General features: G+C 51.0%; 1 protein-coding gene across 1 annotated transcript in view; it reads right to left on the bottom strand.

Annotated features, from left to right (window-relative positions):
• SSH1 (slingshot protein phosphatase 1) overlaps positions 1–21,640 on the bottom strand; it is a 46,404-nt gene extending 24,764 nt beyond the window's left edge. Inside the window, 4 exon segments of the mRNA XM_023762064.1 lie at positions 171–317; positions 2,213–2,316; positions 21,334–21,374; positions 21,593–21,640. Of these exon segments, the coding sequence (XP_023617832.1) occupies positions 171–317; positions 2,213–2,316; positions 21,334–21,374; positions 21,593–21,640 (340 nt within the window).
• Positions 21,641–22,956: the final 1,316 nt, after the last annotated feature.

Here is a 22,956-nt window from a genome sequence, read left to right as displayed (position 1 = left end):
ATCCAGACACTGAAGATGCCGACTCAGCACAGACTCATAGACGGACAGAGACCCCCTACATCCTTTCTCTGGACCCTCTGGGCACCGAGAAGCAAACTCCGCGTTGGCTTTTGTGAACAATTGGGGAGAATTTGCTAAAATTTAAAAACTCACAGACCCCCTCCCCCCACCACCCCACCCGCTGCTCATCAGTAATTCCCTACCAAATTTCACAATTAAAAATTAAAACTTGCCACTCTCGTCTCTTCTTACCAGCTTGATTCTATCTTCGCAACGCAGAAGATTGATCATCACTTGCAGATGTTGGGGCAAGTCACCTATGGGACCAACAAATCAAGTTCACCCAGTAGGAAAATGCCGTTTGATTCAGAGGAAGGACACGTTTTATACAGAGCGAGCAAAGCTTGAGCATTTGCTTGGCTATACGTATTACTGTTAAGACATTAACAATGGTTCAGTTCCTATCAGAGCAAAACCGATAGCAAATTCAAAAATAAAGGTTCTGTTTATAGCTTTATTGTACCAGAAGTCACCGCAAGTCATCATTATAGCGACCGTACACTGAGCACCTACGAGGAGGTAAATATGTTACCTGCGTCAATTTTAAATTCCATAACCTCCAAGGTACTGGTATGTGATGCCCATTTTAAAGATCAGGAAACTGAGGCTCAGAGGTTGACCATGACTACACAGTCAGTTCCAGAACTGGGATCAGAAGCCAGGTCTTTTCCCCACACCATACTGCCTCCTTGTGGAGAACAATTGTTGTCCTGTCTTAAGATAGACTTAAATCTTGATGACAAATATCATTATGTGAAAATACTGATTGAGCCTTGGTGTTTGTTATCAATTGTAAGATAGAAAATTCTAACCCCAGCACTCAGATCCAAAATGAAGCTGGGTGACTTGAGGTTAGACAAACAAAATGATCACAGCGATGAGAAAGCTGGCCCCAATGGCTAGCTGCTTTCACCTGCTGTTCAGGGTCAGAGTCCTTCCAGCTGACATTCAACGTGTGCTGCCCATCCCAGAAGTCCCGGGAGCGCTACCCACAAGTAAGTTTTCGTGAGTCTTCTTTTCAAACTGCCTTTGGTTTCAGAGTCAATCACCAGAGAATACCAGTGTATTTACTTTATAGGCATTCCTTATTGGGTTGCGTTTGAACCTAAATTAATACTCAGTTTGATCCCTACACTACCACTTCCCTATTTCCTCAAACCAAATCGACCATTAAAAGATAAAGACTTTCCATCTCAGTGCGTGCCAAGGGCTCGTAAAGACATTCCCCTAACGAGGCTGGCTGGAGCTCTCTTTGCCGTGTGAAAGTAATACATCCTGTTACAGAAAGTTTGGAAACTAGCATTAAAAAAACGTTATCAACACCTAGAGACAACCAGCGTCGTGGCTACTTGAAGACCAGTTAAGAATCTCTCTCTCTGTTGGGCTGGGGTTCCCGTGGCCCCTGGCTAAACAGATGAAGATCTCACTCGTTCTACCCCTGGGTATCCTCTTTTCCCAGCTATGGGGTGCAAGAAAGGGGGGAAGGATACACAGTCTGGACACATGTTGCTTAATAAGGCTAGGCAGGCTGTCAGGTGCTCATGCCAGATGTGTCACTGAACTTTGTCTTGGCAAAGTTTAATAATTACTATTTTTTCATTCCACTGTCTTTTATAAAAACAGATTTTTTTTTTCTTTCGGTATTATAGAGAATGTGTGTATGTGTGGTGGTGGGGGCGGGGGGGAGCGGGGCGCAGAGAGAAAGAAATTCTCCAAATGAGAGTTTTCCAAATGCTCAGGGAAGTGACAGCATCCTCAGACTACGTATAGAGCACCCCAAGGTGGCTGTTTCAAGGGCACAACCCCTGACTATAGCGTATTCTGGGGCGTTTGTTTAGAAAGCTCTACTTCAACTGAAAATATGCAGCTACCTGATAAACTGTAAGTAGGGCATCCTGACACCCAAACCCAGTGCTGCCGACCCCTCACTCGTCAGGTAGACACCAGGCTCAGAAGGGCTGCTTGCTCCCGGCGCCGCCTGGAAACCACGCCTGGCCTGCCTGTGCAGAAGGGCTTCTCCCTGTACCAGTCGTCACAGCCCTGGTCCCACTATTTCTCTGGCCTTGAAAACCGACGCGTGGCTCACCACCAGGAACGGGGGGTCCCTCCCGCGGCAGAGAAAACGCGTTCCCGTGTAAGAGCATCGACTCACCCGCGTGCTTGTGGGGATGCTGCAGGCTTCGCTGGCCTTGAGGGCTGCTTCCCTGTTGCAAGAAGAGGGCTGCTCCTTTCACCATGAAAAAGCTCTCACTTAAGCTGGGAAGGATGAAACCGGAGGTTAGGCTGGGCCTCAGAGAGGAAAACGGGCAAAGACGTGTGACAGCAGCGGTTCTCAACCTGTGGGTCGCGACCCCTTTGGGGGTCGAACGACCCTTTCACAGGGGTCGCCTAAGACCATCGGAAAACACATATATAATTACATATTGTTTTTGTGATTAATCACTATGCTTTAATTATGTTCAATTTGTAACAATGAAATTGGAGGTCACCACAACATGAGGAGCTGTATGAAAGGGTCGCGGCATTAGGAAGGTTGAGAACCACTGTGCTATAGAGTTGAAGAGCTGGGGTGCGGACAAGAGCACGTAGCGCTCCAGTGGGATAACAGAGCTTCTGGAAGCATTTCACGGAGCTGCCTTCCCGGCTGTGCTACAAGCTTGCCGTGGAGAGTGCGCGTGCAGAAACGACGCTTCCGCTCAAACACCTGGGTTCTACGGTTCCACGTGGGCTCTGCCAGGCCGAGAGCCCCCTCCTGCAGGACCCTGTGAGGGATCTCACTGGGATACAACAGCCTCTAGAAACAGGGCCCGACCCTCTGCTGGGGGCAGGCGCTGCATCTCTCGTAGTCTTGCTGCTGACCAGTTTCTAACTCCGTGTCTCCTAACAGCTTCACTGCTCCTTGCGGCCTTCCTCTGATGGAAGCCAAGGGAGAGGAAGGGACACTGTCGCTGTGTGTTTGCATCTGAGAGAAGCTGAGTGGTTGCTGACCTGGGGTTTAACTGAGTCAAGGGTGCTGTGCCCACTGTTGCTGCAGAAAACCTCCAGTCGACCCAATGAATTTCTCAGCAGAATGAATCTTGGGTCTCTTGTTATTTTAACTACCAAAAATATTCACATTCAACCTATAACTTAATAATTTGCAATTTAAACGTTTTCAAGGTTTCCAAATGCTCTAAAAAAAACTTTAGCTTATGAAAATAGAAATTAAAACTGAATTAGAATTAGAATTTAGAAATTACATTAATTAGAAATTCTAATTAATTCTAATTAGAATTTAGAAATTAAAACTGCATAAAGTGGTAGACTGCATTATCTGTTAATTACTTCCAATTATTCAAAAATAGTTAACTCTGAAAACTACCCAAAAAATACTCCAAAATTATTAACTGTTTTTTGAGGGGTTGGACTACTTATGATTATCTTCTTTCTACCTCTTAGTATCTTCCAAATCTTCTACATTGAGCAAATATTAACTCTTTTAAATGACTATTTTTGTTTGACTTTCATAAGTAATACAAAACATGTACAACATGTTATCATGAAAAAAACATTTTATTTTTATTAATTTTGTGAAAGATCACAAATTTTAGTTTAAATGTTAGGAAACCGTAAAAATGATCAATTCTCTCTTGAGCAACCAATTAATTTATAAATGATGTGAAAGGAAAATCTCTTAAGAAAATGCGGCACTTTTTTTGTTTGAACAGAGAGCAAATCAGTTCCCGATAGAAACACAACAATGTCTTCGGTAACATAAGAAAGCAAGATCCCCCCTGCCCCAGACATCCACTGTGAGTGAGTAAACCTTCTAATCCTGGAATAAGAAAGTCAGCCACGTCTAACAAGTAACTCTAGGCGCTAAGAAAACTCACCACACAAACTAGCAAGTCAGCCAGCGGATCCTGGAATCAGACACGGCTATCTCCTAGAGCGCAAGCCCACAATCCTATCTGCTGGTTCGCCTGGTTGAATTCCCATGCTAAAAATAGGGGCTGCTCAAATATCAAATAGGAAGGCTCCGTCTGCCTCTTACTTGGGCCTCTGAATTGCTGATAACCGGCTTTACAGATTTTGTAACACCAATACTGTACATCTGTACAACTTCTTTTATTTATGACCGTGAATGTACTGCCAAGCCAGCCTTCCCACCTATTCGTCATATGTGTGTGCTGCCAGGGACAAGTGCTGAGGAGCCCAGGATTCTAAACGATGGAGGGAATGAGAGGCACCCCTCCCTTTGCCGTCCTGCTCTCACCCATGGGAGGCAAGAGGCTCTCTAGCACCCACCTGGCCCACCTGAAGTCCAGGTTGTCGTATTTTAGCAGGCGGCAGAGTCACCCAGCAAGCACTCTCCCATCACCCTTCTCGTTTGTCACCTTCTCCTTCCTTAACATTTCACAAGCAACTTTGTTTTCAGAACTGCTCTGTTTCAGACACAGATCACTCGCTACTGATTCTCAGTGAAATCTGGAAGAGCTGCTCAAGGGACCCCAAAACCCACGAAAGAAACGCAGTCACCAGTTCATCGCAGCAACTGGGGAAAATTTTTCTCAAGGCAACATCAGCCTCTTTTGTTCATGGGTTAAAAACAACAACACAAAAACAACCTCAGAAAAACAAAAATCCGCACTGACCCAAACCCCAAGCGCTCTGGAAACAGCCAGCCATGAACCGTGACCTTCGCCTTGGAAATCACGGGCAAAAATTCCCCTTGGTTTCCCTCACACTTCCTTTGGAAAAAAAGGGGAACAATGCAAAAGAATAGGCTGGTTTTTATCCTGTGATCGCTGACTAGGCCAGTTGTTCCTCGGGGTCCCTGAGACTGATAAAGAACCAGGGCCTCCCATCCACACGTGAGGCTGGGGGGGTGGTGGTGGGGGGGGGTGTAGGGGTAGCTGCCTGTATGGGGCCCTGTCCTCTTCCCGCCATTCGTCGCAGGCGTGTACTGGAGAGAAGGAGACTGGAAGCTGCGAGCAGCCCTGCGCCCTCGCCCGCGCCTGGGAGACGGCGAGAGGACACAGCACGAGGATGGCCGCACAAGATGACTCTCGGGGCCAAGAGGTCGCACAGCCAGGCGGTCACAGGGTCAGGAAAACAAGACACAGACGTTTCTCCCACCCTGTTTCCCGCCTTCTGTGCCGAGCTCACTGCAGGCCCAGAGCCTAGGCGCCCTCTGCGTGGCTGCTGCGAACACTGTTTCCCACCGCCAGGGCGCCGTCGGGGGGTCTCTGCCGGGCCTCTAAGACCCAGAGGCAGCGTACCCCGATTCATGGGTCTCCAGGCGCCCCTCTGGGGAAGGAGGCCCTGTAACAAACCCACTTTGGCCATGGCACACTCCTTCCTGGGTACTCGGGGCAGGCAGCACAAACCCACCAGCCACCCATCCCGGCTCAGAAAAGCTGCATCTCCTCAAAGATGCTGGCGTCCTAAAAAGAGCAACTCAAGTTCCAGAAGGTCAGACCCAGATGAACAAAACTGAACTGTTTCCCTCCGTCGCTGTAAGGAAAATCTTGAAGTAACAACAAAGCCAGCCCCTGCCCTCCCGACCCCCACCCCCAACACTGTTATCTCCACGGGACAAACATGTTCTCAGACACTGGCTCCTGCCGCTTCAGCCGCGGCCGCGAGATTAAAGTCTCTACAAGGCACTGAAGACGGAGAGAAAACCCCAGCCCTCATCCCATCACCCAGCCGGGGCAGGAGAACAGAGACCAGCAGGGGGTACGTACTAATTTGGGCTGGAAACCTCTGAAGAGCAGAAGTAAGGAGGTGGCTGAAGGGAGACGCAGAAATCGGTAAAACAAAAAAGCTTCATGACGGCGGTGATCACATGTCTAGCGACCCCGAGCCCCCGCCTCCCACGCCCCAGGACAAGGCAGGCAGGTGAGGAAGAGGCTGGCGTCCTTCGGCGAGGAGTCCTCGGCCCCGGACGATGCTCCCGCCCAGAGAGCAAATGGCTCTGGTGGCACTCTCGTCTCCCCCTGATATTTGGGTTGAAAAAGGCCCTTGTCCCTGCACGTCCTGATGAAAGGGCCATTCAGAGGGAGCCAGGCAGCTGAAGTTCCTCTAATCACTTTCCTCCCACGCCGTGGGGTGGCCTCAGCAGCGGGCCAGAGGGTGCGCATCAGCAACTGGGAGGGAAAACAGCTGGCCGCCCAGGCACACGTCCGTGCGACCGGACCCGTGCTGGCCGCCATCGTCACGCTGAGGGATTTCTGTTTCTTTCAGAACACCATCCACTCACCCAGCCGTGACCGTGGGCAGCTGCCACAGTTACCGGGCACTTGCAAAAGCATGTTTACGTTCTGGAAATTCTGCAGTCGTGCTAACTGCTCCCTGAGGAGGCAAGTCTGGGGAGGGGGCGTTCCAGGTAGAGGGACCCTCCTGTGTGCACGTGTGAGAAATGCAGGCAGGATCCTCAGGACAGGCCAGGCTGCGCAGGTAAAGCAGGTCCGAGTCCCGGAGGGCCTGGCCCAAGACCCCACCCACAGGGGCCAGCCGGGAGCTGTCTGCTTTTAGCGCTTCTTTCAGCCGGGGAGGTAAAGTAAGGGTACGAATAACCATAGTGCAGGCAGGATGGGGTCCTACCCTAAGAGAGGAGCTCCCCCAGCTCCCAAATGCTCACAAAAGGATTAAGTGAAACACAGACACAACGATTCTTATTTGGCAGCTGAGGATACAGCCTGCCCAGGAGCAGGCAACTTAACAAGATGGGATTAGACAAGTATGTCTGCCCCACGTCCACCTTCTCAACCCCTGGACTGCCCGTCGTCCCTGCCCGTCCAGACGGCTAACTGCAACGCGGCTGGTTCCGCTACAGCACACGTCACCGAGAAGTCGGAACCCGGACTCGGCTCCAGTGCTGGTTCCCAGCACGTGGAAGCATCGCTTGCAGGACACAGAGAGAGGAATCATGCAGGAAACAGGCCTCAGGAAGAGAAGCCTCGGTGTCAGAGTTCCTCCACCAGCCTGGGGACAGGCGGAAGGCTGCGGGGGCGGGGGGGGGCACCCCAATCACCCTGCCCACGGCCACCTGCACAGGACACATCCTTCCGTCCTTCCGACTGAGTGGGAATCCTGCAGAGTCCTGTGGGTGGCACGGCCACGCTGGCCGAGCTGCTTCCCATCAACAAGCATTGCATTACTGTCATTACCAAGCTCCTGCCACGTGGCAGGGGCTGTGCCAGGCACTTAGCTATGCATGGCGTCCAGCTCCCACGGCTCGGAGGGGCAGGCATGCCTTTCTCCATGTGACAACTGCAGGGAGCCCGTCAAGCTCCTGAAAGAGTGTCCAGGACAGCCTCGTTTTTAACTAACTCCCTGACTGATTCTGGTGCACACTGAAGTTTAAGAAAATAAAAAATAAAATACACGGGTCTGGGTTGTGATTCGTGGTCTACTCTCTATGTATGTTCTGATATTCACTTACAGGGTTCTGTTCATTCGTTCAAACAGCAAATATTTGCAGACTAAGAAGTACATGCTAAGCCACGCCCGTGCACGTGTCCACCAGGGCTAAGGTAATGACCCTCTCCAAGGGACGGGTGTATGTTTGGGTGGTTTGGGTGTGTGCCAGGCAACTTAGAAACTTAATTCCTTGAAAAACAGAAACACGAAGTGTAGCAACACCACGCTGCAGAATATTATACGAATGCCCTGACGTCCACCCGTGGCTGTCCATCTGAGGAACCTATGGACCTTCTAAAACGTATTCATGCCCAGGTCTACCCTTAACTGATTCTGATTCAAAAGGTCTGCAGTAAGTCTGAGCACCTGCTTTTTAAAAGTCCCCAAAGGGCTTCGGACCCATAGCCAGGGTGAACCCCCGAATCTCTCAGTGACAGGAGACACGGGAACTCTGGTTTCTCCCGTGGGCGTCATAAAAATACCTCCCACATAGTAGGCGCCCGATCAATGTTTTCTGCTGGTGAACGATACCACCACTGAGAGCGCGTGGTCCTCTCAGGAGAGGAACCCAGCTGGGTACCGTGAAGGGAGGTCACGCCGGGTCAGAGCACAAAATAACACCCTCCCTGGAAGCGGCAGAACAGGTTGGCCGGGAGGCGCGCCTGCCCATCTCCTACCAGATACTTTCGGCACAAGTGTCCCTGCCCTCGACAGGCAGCCGCGTTGCACGATACGGAATGGCAACAGCAATGACTCCGGGGAGCTCTGCTGCGGACAAAGCTCTTGAGCTAATGTCAACGGATTTGATCTTCTAGGAACGCTTCCAGGAAGACTGAGCAGGCATCACTGCTCATTTTATAGAGGAGGAAACAGGAAGCTACTTCAACGCTATGGTTTTAGGATTCCTAACACACGTCTCGCACCACATCAGAGACCATGAGCCTCAAGTGCAGGCTCTGAAAAGGGTCCAAAGTGACCGGACGGGTTGAAATAACTTTTACGTGGACAGAGCCAGTCCTCGAAGGCACTAGGCTCTGCACCATGATTACCGAGTGGCTGTGGTCAGTCTAGCAGATGTGATGATAATTCCAAAAAAAAAAGGGGGAACAAATGTAAAGGTGGGTACCACTGACCGCTCCCAAGAGGAGGTTCTGCTAATTCCATTTAGATTCACAAATATCTACTGTCTGGTCAGGGCTAAGCCCTGGGCATTCAGGAATGAAACAGGCATGGCTCCTGCCCTGGGGCAACGTTACCTGCTAGTGGGTCAGACAGACACAGGGCAGTAACTGCGATGCAAGGCAGCAGGTTGCACGGTAGAGGAACACACTGGGTGCTGCAGGTGCACACACACACACACACACACACACACGTGTACACACGCACACACTCGTGCGCTTGGCAGATCACGTTACACCTCCTCTGCAGTGAACAGAGGAGGATTTGTAGAAGGCCCCTCGGTGAACTCATACCTGTCTATTCTGGTTTATAAGTCAGTTTCTTATCAATTTGGTTAATACAAGTTGGCTTCTCGGAAGTTGATTATCCCTGAGTGTAGTAATAAATTCAAGTTTCAGAATGGGCACAGCTGCCCTAACCGGTTTGGCTCAGTGGATAGAGCATCGGCCTGCGGACTCAAGGGTCCCAGGTTCGATTCCAGTCAACGGCATGTACCTTGGTTGCAGGCACATCCCCAGTGGGGAGTGCGCAGGAGGCAGCTGGGAGTGTGCAGGAGGCAGCTGATCGGTGTTTCTCTCATCGATGTTTCTAACTCTCTATCCCTCTCCCTTCCTCTCTGTAAATAATCAATAAAATATATTTTAAAAAAGAATGGGCACAGCTAAGAACCAAACCTTGGGCTTCTGGCTGAGCCATCCAGCCGTCAACCTAAGAAGTTCTCAGCACCTGAACGCCTGGTACAGCAGGAGCACTCACTGAGCTTTGCTTCCAGGCAGTAAATGCTGCCTTCCACCTGAATGCTGCTTTACAGTTTACAGAGCGCTTGTCCCTCCATTTCTGCTGTTATTTCTCAGAAGAATGAGTTTCCATTCTTCTAACGAAAGAACCAAGACAGAGACGATAAGGACTTATCTGTGGTCATCGGTCTAACAAGGGGCAGCACTGGACCGAGCGGCTCCCATCCAGGGCTCCTCCTGCAGAATCCCCAGGTCGGAGGGTGGGATGCGCTGACCTGCAGCAGCAGCAGGTAAAGCTGGGTGGACACAGATGGACCTCAGAACCATTCAGAACCCCACTCCCAGCAAAGTGAAGCTTATGGAGATGTGAAGGAGATGGAAGACGTCCTAGCTGGAGAAGGCGAAGAAGACGGCAGGTGGAGACGGGAGATTCCTTCCACTGCTCTCTCCCCCACGGGTTCTCCCCTCACTTTGAATTCATGTTCGAGTCACAAAGACCCTGAGTTTGCACCAACGCCTTGGTCTCTCTGTTTTGTGCTCCACAGTACAGTCCGGCAGGGCCTTGTTCCAAACACCATTCCTCAGGGCACAAGCAAGCAAGGACCTCACCTGACACAGCTATCGGCTAGCTCTCCCCAACTGTTTCCTGCAACACGGAGGGTGGAGAACAGGGAAATTCCAGCTCCGCAGGGCATTGCACTTAGGAACGGGGTCACCGGCAGGCAATGCTGGCAGGGCTCCTTACAAATGTCTGTGCTGCTGGGCCATGTATTGTTTGGCTAGAAGGCGTAGGCTTCTCTCAGACAGAAGGAATGTCCAGAAGCATTTCAGACAGCAAGAGACATTCTCTGAAGCCAGCGCCACAGCTCCCCTTCATACCAATGGGTAGGAGCAGGCAGCCGAATAGACTAGCAGGCTCGCAAAAGCGGGCTTTTTCCCACTGCATGAATGAGACAGCAAATGATGTGCCTTCAGTTGGCTTGATAAACCGTAGGATAGTTTCTTGATGGCCCCCCCAAGTGTCTCAGGCCCTGTCTATAGGAGCCAGAGCTGGTGCCATCTTCCTCTGGACATCTGGTATACCGGGGTCGAAGACCCCAGCGAGGCCATGTGCAGGAAGTGCAGTGGCAGCAACGACCCCCTAGCCAGCCAGAAAGAACAGGCACGTGATGGAAATGTTTTTGAAACTACGCGAAAATCCCACCAATGGCTTATCTCCACCGTCCCAGGTTCTTAGTCCTTCCTTCGGTGTAGGTAGCCCCATCCCCTCTTCAAGGTCACCACGCCCTCACCTGACTCCCAGGCAGACCTTCAATTTCCTAGGCCTATTGACCCACTAGCTGGTGGCGAAGTGATCGGCACGGCAGGGCACTCTAACATCACAAGGGGGACTAGACGGCCAGGACACACAGAATGTTCACAGTCTCCTTCCCCGTCTGACAGACGGAGATTCTAGGTAACCACGCATAAAGGAGCTGGTCCTCCTCTCCAGCCCCGAGCATTTACTTCATGACTGACTCACCCTGGTCATCTCCGAGCAGCCGGAACTCGGCGCTCACCACGCACAGGATGACCTGGACAAGTAAGACTCACCAAATAAACGCCGCAAGTGGAGTTACAGGCACTGGCGGTCGGGCCCTCTTGGCAACCAAGGGCTTCAAACAACACAAAACTAAGTTCTCCACCTCACGTGAGTGTCCAGACCCTCTCAGTGCCCAGAAGACAGTGTGCCCTCAGGGAAACATCTATGATGAAACATCTTTGTAGAGTGTCATGCTAAGCACTGTCTACATCTTACCTAACCAAATCCTCAGCATCCGCCTGCATCTGAGACAGAGGGAAACGGAGGCTCAGAGAGCTTATGTCACTTGCCAAGTTCGCACGGCCAAGACGAGGCCTGTAGTCAGAGGGCATCGGGCTGGCAGCTGTCTCTCAGAGCAGTTCAGAAAGAAGTTCTTTGTACTGTTCTTGCCACTTTTCTGTAAGTTTTGTTTCAAAATGTTAAAAGATATTTTTTCAGCCTGGCCGGCATGGCTCAGTGATTGAGCGTCGACCTATGAACCAGGTCACGGTTCGATTCCCGGTCAGGGCACGGGCCTGGGTTGTGGGCGCGATTCCCCAGTGTGGGGCGTGCAGGAGGCAGCCAATCAATGATTCTCTCTCATCATTGATGTTTCTCTCTCCCTCTCCCTTCCTCTCTGAAAGCAATAAAAATACATTTTAAAAACAATATATAAAAATAAATTTATTTTTTCAACTTCCACTTAAGTAGCTTTTGGTAAAACACTACTTACTCTGCACTGGCAGGTGATAAAAGCTTAAGGCCATTTCACTGGTTGTTGTCACGGGCATACTTCCTGGCTTTCTCCTCCCATCTCGGACACTTCCTCCCTCACCAACGGAGATCTCTATGGACCATTTTCCCTCTCGTGTTTCCCAGAATGGCGAGGCGCCCTAGGCGGTGGGACATGATGGGAAGCGCTGCTCTCCCAGTTCCTCTTGGTCTATGTGTGTGTCAGATTGTGTGGAACACATACACACACACACACACACACACACACGCACAGACCCGGCTCCTGTAAGACCCAATTTTAACATTTTCCTGCTCCGAGACCACACTCTGGAAGAGCGAGGGGCCAACCTGCCCGTGCGAGCCTCCCATTGTGAAGGGCACGCACAGTCAGGATGCGGCAGGCCCGCAGGATGTGACTCAGCATCCTGTTTTCGATGTTTGGGGCGACCGGCAGCTCTGGCGCCGAACACTACGGCTGACTTCACCTCGCAGGACCACAAACACCAGGTTAATTGGCGGGATGGACACGCAGCCTCAGCTCTCCCTGTGGGCTGCGGGCCCACGCCCTGACTGTCCACCCCTCACCCTGGGTTCCTTATGGACACCCACTACTTATCTGGATTATCTATCAGGGTGTCTGTCAGGAATTGTTCTTCAGAGGAACTGGCCTGGCGGTATTTTAAGGACGCCATGAATCAAGCAACTGACCTTGTTTCTCCCTTTGTTTTGACTCCTAGGAAGCTCACGGTCAGACTGGTGGCCAAACTCTGGTAACTGTAGCAACGTTACGCCATACATTCCACCTATAAACCTTCCTATGACTGCATCTATTTCCCCCCACTTTCTCCCTGTCCCATGTTTCTAATTTTATAATTAATATATATTATTGATTTCAGAAAGGAAGTTAGAGAGAGAGAGAGAGAAACATCAATGATGAGAGAGAATCATTGATTGGCTGCCTCACGCCCCCTACTGGGGATGGAGCCCGCAACCCATGTGCCCTGACTGGAAATCAAACCGTGTCCTCTTGGTTCATAGGTCGACACTCAACCACTGAGCCATATGGCCCGGGCTCACTTCTCTAATTTTAAATTACATTGTTTCAATGAAATTACTAAGCTGTTTCAAATCCCTTTCCACCAGAGCTGTGGCTGACCCAGCATTCACATGGTACCTCTAGGACAGCGGTTCTCAACCTGTGGGTCGAGACCCCTTTGGCGGTCGAACGACCCTTTCACAGGGGTCGCCTAAGACCATTCTGCAAATCAGATATTTACATGACGATTCATCACAGTAGTAACATTACAGTTATGAAGTAGCAACGAAAATAATTTTATGGTTGGGTCACAACATGAGGAACTGTATTTAAAGGGCAAGAAGGTTGAGAACCACTGCTCTAGGACAGTGATGACGAACGTTTTGAGCTCAGCGTGTCAGCATTTTGAAAAACCCTAACTTAACTCTGTGCCGTGACACATATAGAAATTTTTTGATATTTGCAACCATAGTAAAACAAAGACTTATACTTTTTATATTTATTTTATATATTTAAATGCCATTTAACAAAGAAAAATCAACCAAAAAAATGAGTTCGCGTGTCACCTCTGACACGCGTGTCATAGGTTCGCCATCACTGCTCTAGCAGGTAGACTTTTTAACTTAACATGGAACCCCCACATTTACATCGGCTGAATTGGTAAACAGAGCGAAGAGTTAGATAAAAACTGCTTCCACTGCCAGGTTGCTTCACAAGAGGCATTCCTCCCTCCTACTGCGCGTGGTGGGGCCTGCACACGGGGCCCAGGCCTTGGGGAGCAGGGGCCGTAGGAAGCCCTCTGCATACAGTTCAGTGGCCTCAACCCCAGCCTTAAAGAACCACTCTTAAACGTCACCTGCCACAGACCCAGCACGGAACAGGTGGGTCTGGGCATTTGGAAAGTGACAAGCTGGCCTGGTTGTCTCCAAACCATACCTATGGTCCCCTCCCTTGTGGGAATCCTGACTGGGCCCAGCTTTGGGGAGAGGCCTGGAGAACTCCTGGCAAACATGTGCCAAGCCCTGACCGGGAATTCCTTCTGCCAGCGCAGGGTGGCCCCGTGGGGGGAGCACAAGACCTTTCCTCAGGGGACCTCCGACAACCTTCTTTGAAACAAAGTCTTTTTTAAAATAGCTTCTAAAGTAGCCATTCACGAAAAAAAAATCTGCAGAAATAAAAATACAAAGCATGGTGAAAGTTGGTACAAAGTTCAGTAGAACTTGGAGGGAATGAGGTCAAACGTTGCTTGTTTTTCCTCTTAGCTTCCCTTGGATGACCCTGTGGCCTTTGTGGGGAACTGGCTTTGAGTCCACCTACGGAGGAGAACACGGTCAGGAAGGGCGACAGGAGGGGCCCTCACTGAAAATAACTCACGGGACCACGTGTCAGGCGGCATCAGGCAAGGACGAGGCACTACACACAACACGGGACTCTCTAAGCCTCACCAAGACCCTCAGTGTCAGGGAGGGCAGGTGGCTGGCCCACGGTCACGGTCGTGCAGGTGGTCGGGGGAGGGGCCTACACCCACCCAGAGGCCCCGCTGTCAGGCACAGGCCGGCCTGCGTGACCTCCGCAGTCCACACAGCTGTCTCGCCCATCTCACCGCGATGCTCGGGCCACACCCCCAGGCAGGCCAGCTTGGTTTTCTCATCAGCACATCGCCTCCACCGTGGGAACCATCAACAATACCACCCCCCGCCCCCAAGTGGGACCCCCACAGGCCAGACTCAGGGCCTTGCCCCCATCCCTGGCCCAATGCCTCTGCACATCTTGAAGATGACTCCTCCTTATTGTGAGTAATCCTATTTTGATTAATCCTGTTTCTTCATTGCGGCTTTCCTTGAAGCAGAACAACTCCTTCGGATGCTCCAGCCCTAGGAATTTTCTAATAAGCTGTCCAAACCCAGAGATCTGACCGCAGCAAAACATACGCCAATGACGAGCTCTGAAGGTGAGTCCCTTCTTTCCAAATGGCCGCTACTGTGCACGTGGCCCTGCTCCTGAGGGCCAGGCGTGCCTGACGAGTGGGCCCACTTCTTCTCAGGGGTCAACTAGTTTGCTCCGTCGCAGGGTCAAACCCTAACACTGACCCGGCTAGACGCCCCACAAATATCTGACCTGGCTCGTCCTGTGGGAATAAAGGAGAACTCTTGACAGTATGTTACAAATTCACCACATACGATTAAAAACACAATGTTACACGAACTAGACTGGTGGGTCTGAGAACTCTGATTCTTGGATTTGGAAACCATCATCGAATCCGTCTCTTCACTTTGCAAAGGAGGAAATGGGGGCCCAGAGACACTCAACAACTTGCCTAAGGTTGCACAGCAGGTGATATATCTCGGGACAGAACCTCGGCTTTCTGACTCCCTCTCACGGCTTCGTTCCATTTACTAGGAGGGAGATCACTGGTCACAACTGTTACGATGAAGAGCTTGCGCGAGCATTCCTGTTACGTGCACACGCCCCCCTGGTGTGCCAAGTGTGTGGGAAGAATGAGACAGGGGCCCCGAGGCGCACTCTTTTGAAGTCTAAGTATGAGTATTTGGAAAGTTTAATGAAACCTACTACTCTGGGCAAAATTCATTTTAAGTTAACCTTAATAATAAAGTTAATTAAGTTCCAACAGAATCAAATTAACTTCACCTCTGTTCTCATTTGTCCCCACTCTAGTTTGAGTTTTCCAACAACGCGCCGGCCGGTGCGGCTCAGTGGTTGAGCATTAACCTACGAACCAGGAAGGAGGTCATGGTTCGATTCCTGGTCAGGGCACATAACCGGGCTTCATCCCCAGTAGGGGGTGTTCAGGAGGCTGCTGATCAACGATTCTCTCTCATCATTGGTCTTTCTATTTCTCTCTCCCTTTCCATTCTTCTCTGAAATAAATAAAAATACATTAAAAAAATTTAATGGAGACTGAAGGCAAATTCTGATTTTAAAAATCAAATGTTCCACCAAACTACCAGGAATAATACCTGAGTTAAACCAAAAGGAACGGCAAAACTGTATAATGGCCCCAGAATTTTAAAAGTCTGTGTCCTCCAATATTTAAAATTTGGAGTCAGTGGGAGGCTGCTGCCTATGAAGCCACGGGGTTGGGACAGGAAGGGATGAGACGAACACACATTTGCATGTCTCCTGTGAGGAACCAGATCAGAAGGGAAGGGACATCTAACAGTGCCAAACAGACACAGACGACTCCATTTACGAGACCTCGACGGCCCATCCAGAGGGTGCTGGGTGCTAGGAGGCTAGGGGCCAGGAAGGCCCTGTCCGTAAGGTGGGAATGCGGTCTAGTGGGCAAGTGGCCGTAATTCTACAAAGCGAGGACCCAGTCCCAAAGCAACACCAAAGAGAGAAACATGCCCGTGGGAAGGAAATGGAAGGCACGATCACCCCCACAGAAGCTGGGCCCGGAGGAGGTGCAGAGAGGGGCATCTGCTGAAAGCCTGCTGTGCGAGGAGAGATCCGTGCAGTGACCACATTTAAATCTGACAGCAACCTACGCGCTGTGTATGGTTTTGCTCATTGGAAACGGAGGCCTGCCCTGCCCAAGGTCACAGCCAAGGTCACAGAACAGCCAGCTGAGGCGACAGATGACAGAGGTCGGAGCCGGGCCTATTTCTCCCTAAGACCAAAGCTTAGGTTAAGGGTCAGTGGGGATGGCTATTTCAGAGGCCAAAATATTCAAAGTGGGTGCGAATCCGAGTGACCCCACGCCTCCAGATGCGGCCCAGGGGGTCGGTGCTGAGCAGAGATCACGGTGGCCAATCCCTGTGGGTTCCTGATGCTCCTCTTCCCGCCAGGACTGAGCATCCCACACGTGGCATCACCTTTACCACACCCACACCTGCTACTTCTGTCACACCGAACGGACGCCTGCTCAGCCCCATGACTGCTTTCTCTACACTGGATGGGGGCATCTCAAGACCTCCCCGGCCCCTGGTGCAGGCACCCCAAGTGAGTCCCTATCCCGACGGTTGTGGGGCCAGGGGACAAGGTGGGAGAGCTGCTCCCTTAGTTAGGTGACCCTGTCCGGGAAAGGTGAGGGATGGTCCCTCCCGAGATGGCGTTCAGTCCCAGGACCCCGTGGCCGCAGTTCCTCCTGTCGGCCTGGAAGCAGCGAGCTGCCGCGGCTCCTACAGCCGAAAGGAAACGGACTCTGCCATGAACCAGTGTGACTTTGACTGTGGAGAAGGACCCGAGCCTTGGATGAGACCCCGGACCGGCCAACATCTGACTGTGGCCACGTGCGACCCCAAGCAGAGGACCCAGCTGAACCGTGTCCGGATTCCTGACCCATGGAAACGGGAGATAATAGCCAGACCCTGTTCTGGACCCAGAGTGTGCGGTCACTTGTCACACAGCAACGGCTCACTGACATAGCAACCCGCTGCGGAGAGCCTGGAGGCAGCGGACGCCGGGCACCTCTTGGCAGAACTTAGCTTATCCTCAGATCAGGCAGCTTATCCTCAGATCAGGAATGATCAAGTCCAGGCTGAGAAATCGCCGAGAAAGGCAGGAGGCACCCCAAAGGGCGGGCAGGCGTAAGAGAAGAGGTGCTAAATGGAGACGAGGAAGCGTGGTCTGTGGAGACCACCCTGACGCGATGGGGGAGGAGGAGAAGGCACAGCCACACGTAAAGGTTCTGAGGAGCATGGGTCCTCCGGGGAATTCCAGGTCAAGACCAAAGGGGAAGGAATCGTGGAGGAAAAGGCAGGGCTGTTAAGGGGCTTTACAGTTTACCACGGACACCAGATAAAACAGAGAAGACGAAATCCTGCTGCTCTGGCCCAAACATTGGCTTGGCCAGGCAAGAAGAAAATTAAAAGAGCGCTCATGAACATTTTCATGCGCTTGATTTGGAAATGCTGCAAAGCAACAACAACAACAACATTCACTCCTGATCCTCACAACCATATTCTCTCCTGGGGCCCCGCCTGGCACACAACCACTCACATCGCCTGCCAGGCGGAGGCAGCTCCCAGGATGGCGAGGGAGCCAGGAGCCGCTGCCAGCAGGGCCATCTGCTCACCAATTCCCACAGTCTGAACAGCACGGCTTCCAAAAGGGGATTGCCGGAGGCCGGCAGCAGTCTGCACACGCAGGGCCGGGCCGGGGAGCGGAGCGAGGGAACGGGGCCTGTACTGCTCTGCGTCGTCAGCTTCGTTCTGGGCGGGAGATGATCGGTTCCTGAGACGTTTTCCAGAAGGCCTTTCAGAGAAACTGTCGGAATCGCAACACTGACTCTGCAAGCGTGCACTGCTATCTGCATCGCAGGGGGGTGCAGCCCGGTCAGGGGTGCAGGGCATGCCGTGGTGGCCCTCTCGGGGCCGGCCCAGCGTGACACAAGAGACACAACTCCCGCAGGAGTCGGCCCCTCTAGTTCAATGCTGTGAACTAACTGATCTGAGCAGCATCGTAGGAAGACCAAACCCAGCGACGGCTCTCCAAGCCCGTCGTGGGCCTGACTCTGTGAGAGGAGCCCATGCAATCTACCGATGACCCTGAAAGGCCGTAGTTTATCTCTGTCTTAGATGGACAACTGAGACCCACGGAGGTGCAGGAACGCACAGAGGTAAAGGAACTGGGCTGCTAGGGCAGGAGCCAGATCCCCGACCTGCATCTGCCTGGCCCCGAACCCCACATTTTTCCTCTACGGGACCTTGCTCGTTCTCATACGTGTACGTGATTTACTGCAGGCTCAAAGCTACGTTAATATATTTAAACTGTGGAAATGTTACATGCAGGCGGGGAACAAGGCCCTGCCACCAAGGGAAGCACCGAGAGTTAGGGACGACACGAAAGCACAAGCACCTGCCACGTTCGGCCGGCGTGGTACCTGGAACCGATGGAGAAACCCAGAGCTACCTGTTTCCTCTGCAGAGAGGGGCGTGGCAAACCAGTGGGGTGGGAGCCCTTGGACCTGGCTGGGAGGATGTGGCCAGTGAAAAAGAACTGGCTTAAGAGAAAGAGCGTGCTCGGGGAGCAGCGAGAAGGACTGGAAAACAGCATGTGCAAGAGGGGGTGACCCCATAGATGAAACCATCAATTAAGGGTAGACAGAGGGGAGAGAAGAGAGAGAAATAAACTGTTGCCCCCCGTTTTTCTCTCTTACCAACATCCTTTAGAAATGAAATCATGCCAGTTTCCCTTCGGAATCAATTTGAAGCAAAGAGAAATCTGCTCTCCCTAACTTTCCTCCCCCCAAAACAAGCAAAACCAACAGACTATTCCATACATTTTTTTTCTCTAGGGCAGGCTTGGCGAGAAAAGGCCTGAAAATGCACAAATTATTACATGGATGCGGGTGAGTTTCAGTCAAAGCTTAAACCGGGACACCAGGACTGTTCTTGTTTGGCTAGACGGTTAGAAAGCTGGTTGGTGTCTCTCTGCCTGAACATGAGGAGGGAAGAGGGACGGGAAAAGGAACCTAAGAGGATAAGCTCAGAATTCGGCCCCCAACTCCAGCCAGGGTCTCCCAGGCTCACAATGGCACCGGGGACCTGCTGAGAGCAGTGAAGGGGAACTCAGAGTGGTCCTCAGAGGGACCGGGCATCCTGGGAGTCACCACCACAAGTCAGTGGCGGCCCTCGGTCCGGCGTGTGCTGCCTCTAGCCACCTGGGTGACCTCAGGCAGTTCCCTCACCTGTAGGAGACAGTGATCCAACTGAACTGAAGTGGTTCCAAGAGGCAGAGCAGGATGATAAACGCAGTACGTCCCACATGTAACTTGGACCTCAGGCTCCTCCTCTGTGAACTGGGAAAATACTTCCCCCATAGGATTGTGGTGGGATTAAATATGGCAACAGATACCGTGGGGCTTCCTTTCCTTGTGAGGTCCTCTCCAGCTCCAAACTGCGAAGAGAACGGGGCCTTCTATGGCCAGAAGGGCAAATATATATTTTTCATATCACAGCTGTTTGTAAGTTCTTTTAAAATATATATATATATATATATTTTTTATTGATTTCAGAGCGGAAGGGAGAGGGAGAGAGAAATAGAAACATCCCTGATGAGAGAGAATCATTGATTGGCCGCCTCCTGCATGCCCCACACTGGGGATGGAGCCTGCAACCCAGGCATGTGCCCTGACCAGGAATCCAACCATGACCTCCTGGTTCATAGGTCGACGCTCAACCACTGAGTCACACCAGCCAGGCCTGTTGGTAAGTTCTTAACTGAAAACATTTCAAAACACGATGCTGTCAAGCCAATTAAGGGCAATGAAAGAAAGCCAAAAATAGTTCTTTGCCCCAAAGACCATCTAAGTGAGAGACCTATGTCGTGGGCCAGAGCCCTGCAGGAAAGGAATGGGGGTGAAAGGGTGAGATTCCGATTCCAGGTAAGAGCTGGAGGGCGCCTGCAGCTGCTCTAAGGGCGCCGCACGGTGGTCACAGCGACAGCCCTTCTGCCAGTGCTGCCCCTACACAGTCTCTGAGGAGCAGACCTCCACTCCTCCCCTCCCTGCCTCCAAGCAGAGAGCAACGTGCCAGCGTGCTCTGCAACACGGCCCGTGACTGCCCCCACTTGGGAACCTGGCTGACTCCAGCCTGCCAGCCCTGGCCAAGACCCGGAGCTACCAAAAACACCAGGTGAAAGAGTAAACCTGTCATCGTCACTGCTCCTTCCACGAGCATCACGTGAAAATGAGGGCCGGGCGATTGAAATATGACATCTCTTTGATTTTTGCAGGCTATTGCTTCCCCACACGCACGGGAGGTTTAGACATCACGTGTGCCACCATAAAAGCATGTTCCCTCCCTTCTCTCAAACGCGCGGAAACTTCACCAACGGGCCGAGCACATTCCTACGGCTTCTGCACGCTGTCCTCGGGTTTTAACCCGGGGGACATCCTGCTCTCGGTAATGAGTACCAGTTTCTGATCACATATTTCCTTTTCCAATTAATTTTCCTCCTCCTCACAAGATGAAACCGACTTCTTTTTTTTTAAAGGACAATGTCCCTGAAACTGTTTACTCTTCTGAACTGTAAGAGTCAGAGTTTAAGAATGGCTCCCTGGCACAGAGGAATACATTATATAACAAAGCGCTAAATCTCCTATAAACCAACAAAATGCCCAAAGGGAAAGCCTTAATTTGGGGGCAAAGAAAAAAATGCTTTTGGTGTCTACTATTGAATATAGCAACTGAGGACTATGGGTAGCTTCAGGAATTTTTGTAACGAGCATAAAGATTTCTCACAAGCACAAACACACACACACACACACACACACACACAAACACCTTGAATTAATAAACTTAAGAGGGTTGACTATCTGTTTCAAATCAGCGATGTCCTTACCTCAAAAGAAAGATCCTACCAAAAGCAGGATAGAAATGTGAGGGCATATTACAGGATTTTTTTTTTTTTAAAGCAAAGGGTAAAATCTGGAAGAAAGTATATAATGGTAAAGCAAGGGTGGTAGGATAATGGCAATTATTTTCCTTCTTTCCTACACATTATATAATGTTATTAAAACTGTTTATAATGAAGACGCTACTAAAAAATCGGCGTATCCTATTTTGAGGGCCTTCCCTTTTGGAAAAAAAAACAACAGGAGTATTTCTTACCTGCTTGAAAGAAGACTTAAGAAGGAACATGAAAAGCCTGCTTACCTGAGGTTTAACTTCCGATCTTCATCGCTGCCAGCCTCCAACTAGGGAGAAGAGAGAGAACGTCACATCACAGACAGCACCAGCCACCAGCCTGCGACACGAGTCCCACAGGCTCCGCTCTGGTGTCTGAAGAAGACACAGACGGACGTCCAGGAAACCTGGCGATTTCTAAACAGCCACACCCTTTCCTCGCCAAGCCTGCTCGGCTGTACCTCGGGGTCATTCCCACGGAGGAATTCAGAAGTTTCCCAATGTTTACCCACATTCCTTCCACAGTATCTTGGATCAATATCTGGTAACTGAACATTGCTATCTGGCATTGCTGCTCAAGGCACTCCGCAGCCCTCCCGTTCTCAACTTTCCTGGGGGGGGTGGGGTGGGGTGGTGTTTGGATCTTATCCTGTTTTTCTTTTTTAAGGGAGGGGGCTGTGTTTTCAGAGAAACCATTTCCTCCTTCAAGCTAGGCCCTACAGTGGTCGGCAAACTCATTAGTCAACAGAGCCAAATATCAACAGTATAACGATTGAAATTTCTTTTGAGAGCCAAATTTTTTAAACTTAAACTATATAGGTAGTATATTGTTATTAACTTAATTAGGGTTCTTCTAAGGCTTAGGAAGAGCCACACTCAAGGGGCCAAAGAGCCGCGTGTGGCTCGCGAGCCGCAGTTTGCCGACCCCGGAGCTAGGCCGTAACCGAGTGATCGACGCCATTCTAAGCCTCAACATTCGGGTTTAAAAAAAAGCCAAAAACCAACACACTCCAGGCAAGTCTTTCACAGCCAGGATCAGGCTGTCTGTCTGTGGGTCTGATGGCTCTTGGTGATTCTCAAAAAGGCTTAAATGTTGAGTATAAAACCTCCTAGGCGATTGATTTACATACATGAAAGAAAGGGACATTTAATATTTTCTAAAAGTTAAAAGGCCAAGAGGGGAGGCTCCAAAAGTAACCATGACTTAAGCCCCAACTGTAATTTTTCCTCCCCGCTCCCTTTCAAGGAGAAAACTGAAATGAGAACACACACACACACACACACACACACGCACCAAACAACGGCACCGCTGGGACTTGGCGTGTTTTGTATGTTACACAGAGGAGCCCATTGAATGGGAAAGAGAAACCTGGAAAGCAGTGATGGCTGGGAGAGATGCACGGCTGACCGAGGACGGAAACCTGACAGGGATGGGAAAAGGGTGCAGAGCTGATGCAGGGAGGGGGCTGGGCAGCAAGGGACACATGCCAGAGGGTTCTGGAACCCCTTCGTTTTATTAACTCTATTTATTAAGTGTATAAGCATGCACAGGCATGCACTGGTGCCACGTTCTCACACGCCCTGCTCCATCCTGAAGAAGTAGACTAATCAAGGAGGGCTTTGCTGGCCACAGGGCTGTGAGATTGGGTCTCGAAGTGAAGCATATACAAAACCACTCAACGCCCCCCCCCCCCCGCCCAACACCACAGACTTCGAAGAGAAGGTTGGGTCTAACGCAGTGGTGCTCACCCAGGGGCGATGTTTCTCCGAAGGGGACCCTGGGCAATATCCAGAGCCTTTTTTTGGAGGGTGCTACTGGCATCTAGTGGGTAGAGGACAGAGTGCGACTAAACAGCCTACAATCCGCAAGAC

Source organism: Myotis lucifugus, unplaced genomic scaffold (assembly GCF_000147115.1).
Source record: "Myotis lucifugus unplaced genomic scaffold, Myoluc2.0 scaffold_229, whole genome shotgun sequence".
Lineage (NCBI taxonomy): Eukaryota > Metazoa > Chordata > Mammalia > Chiroptera > Vespertilionidae > Myotis > Myotis lucifugus.
Note: the sequence above shows the minus strand (reverse complement) of the source record. Positions and strands in the feature narration are given on the sequence as shown.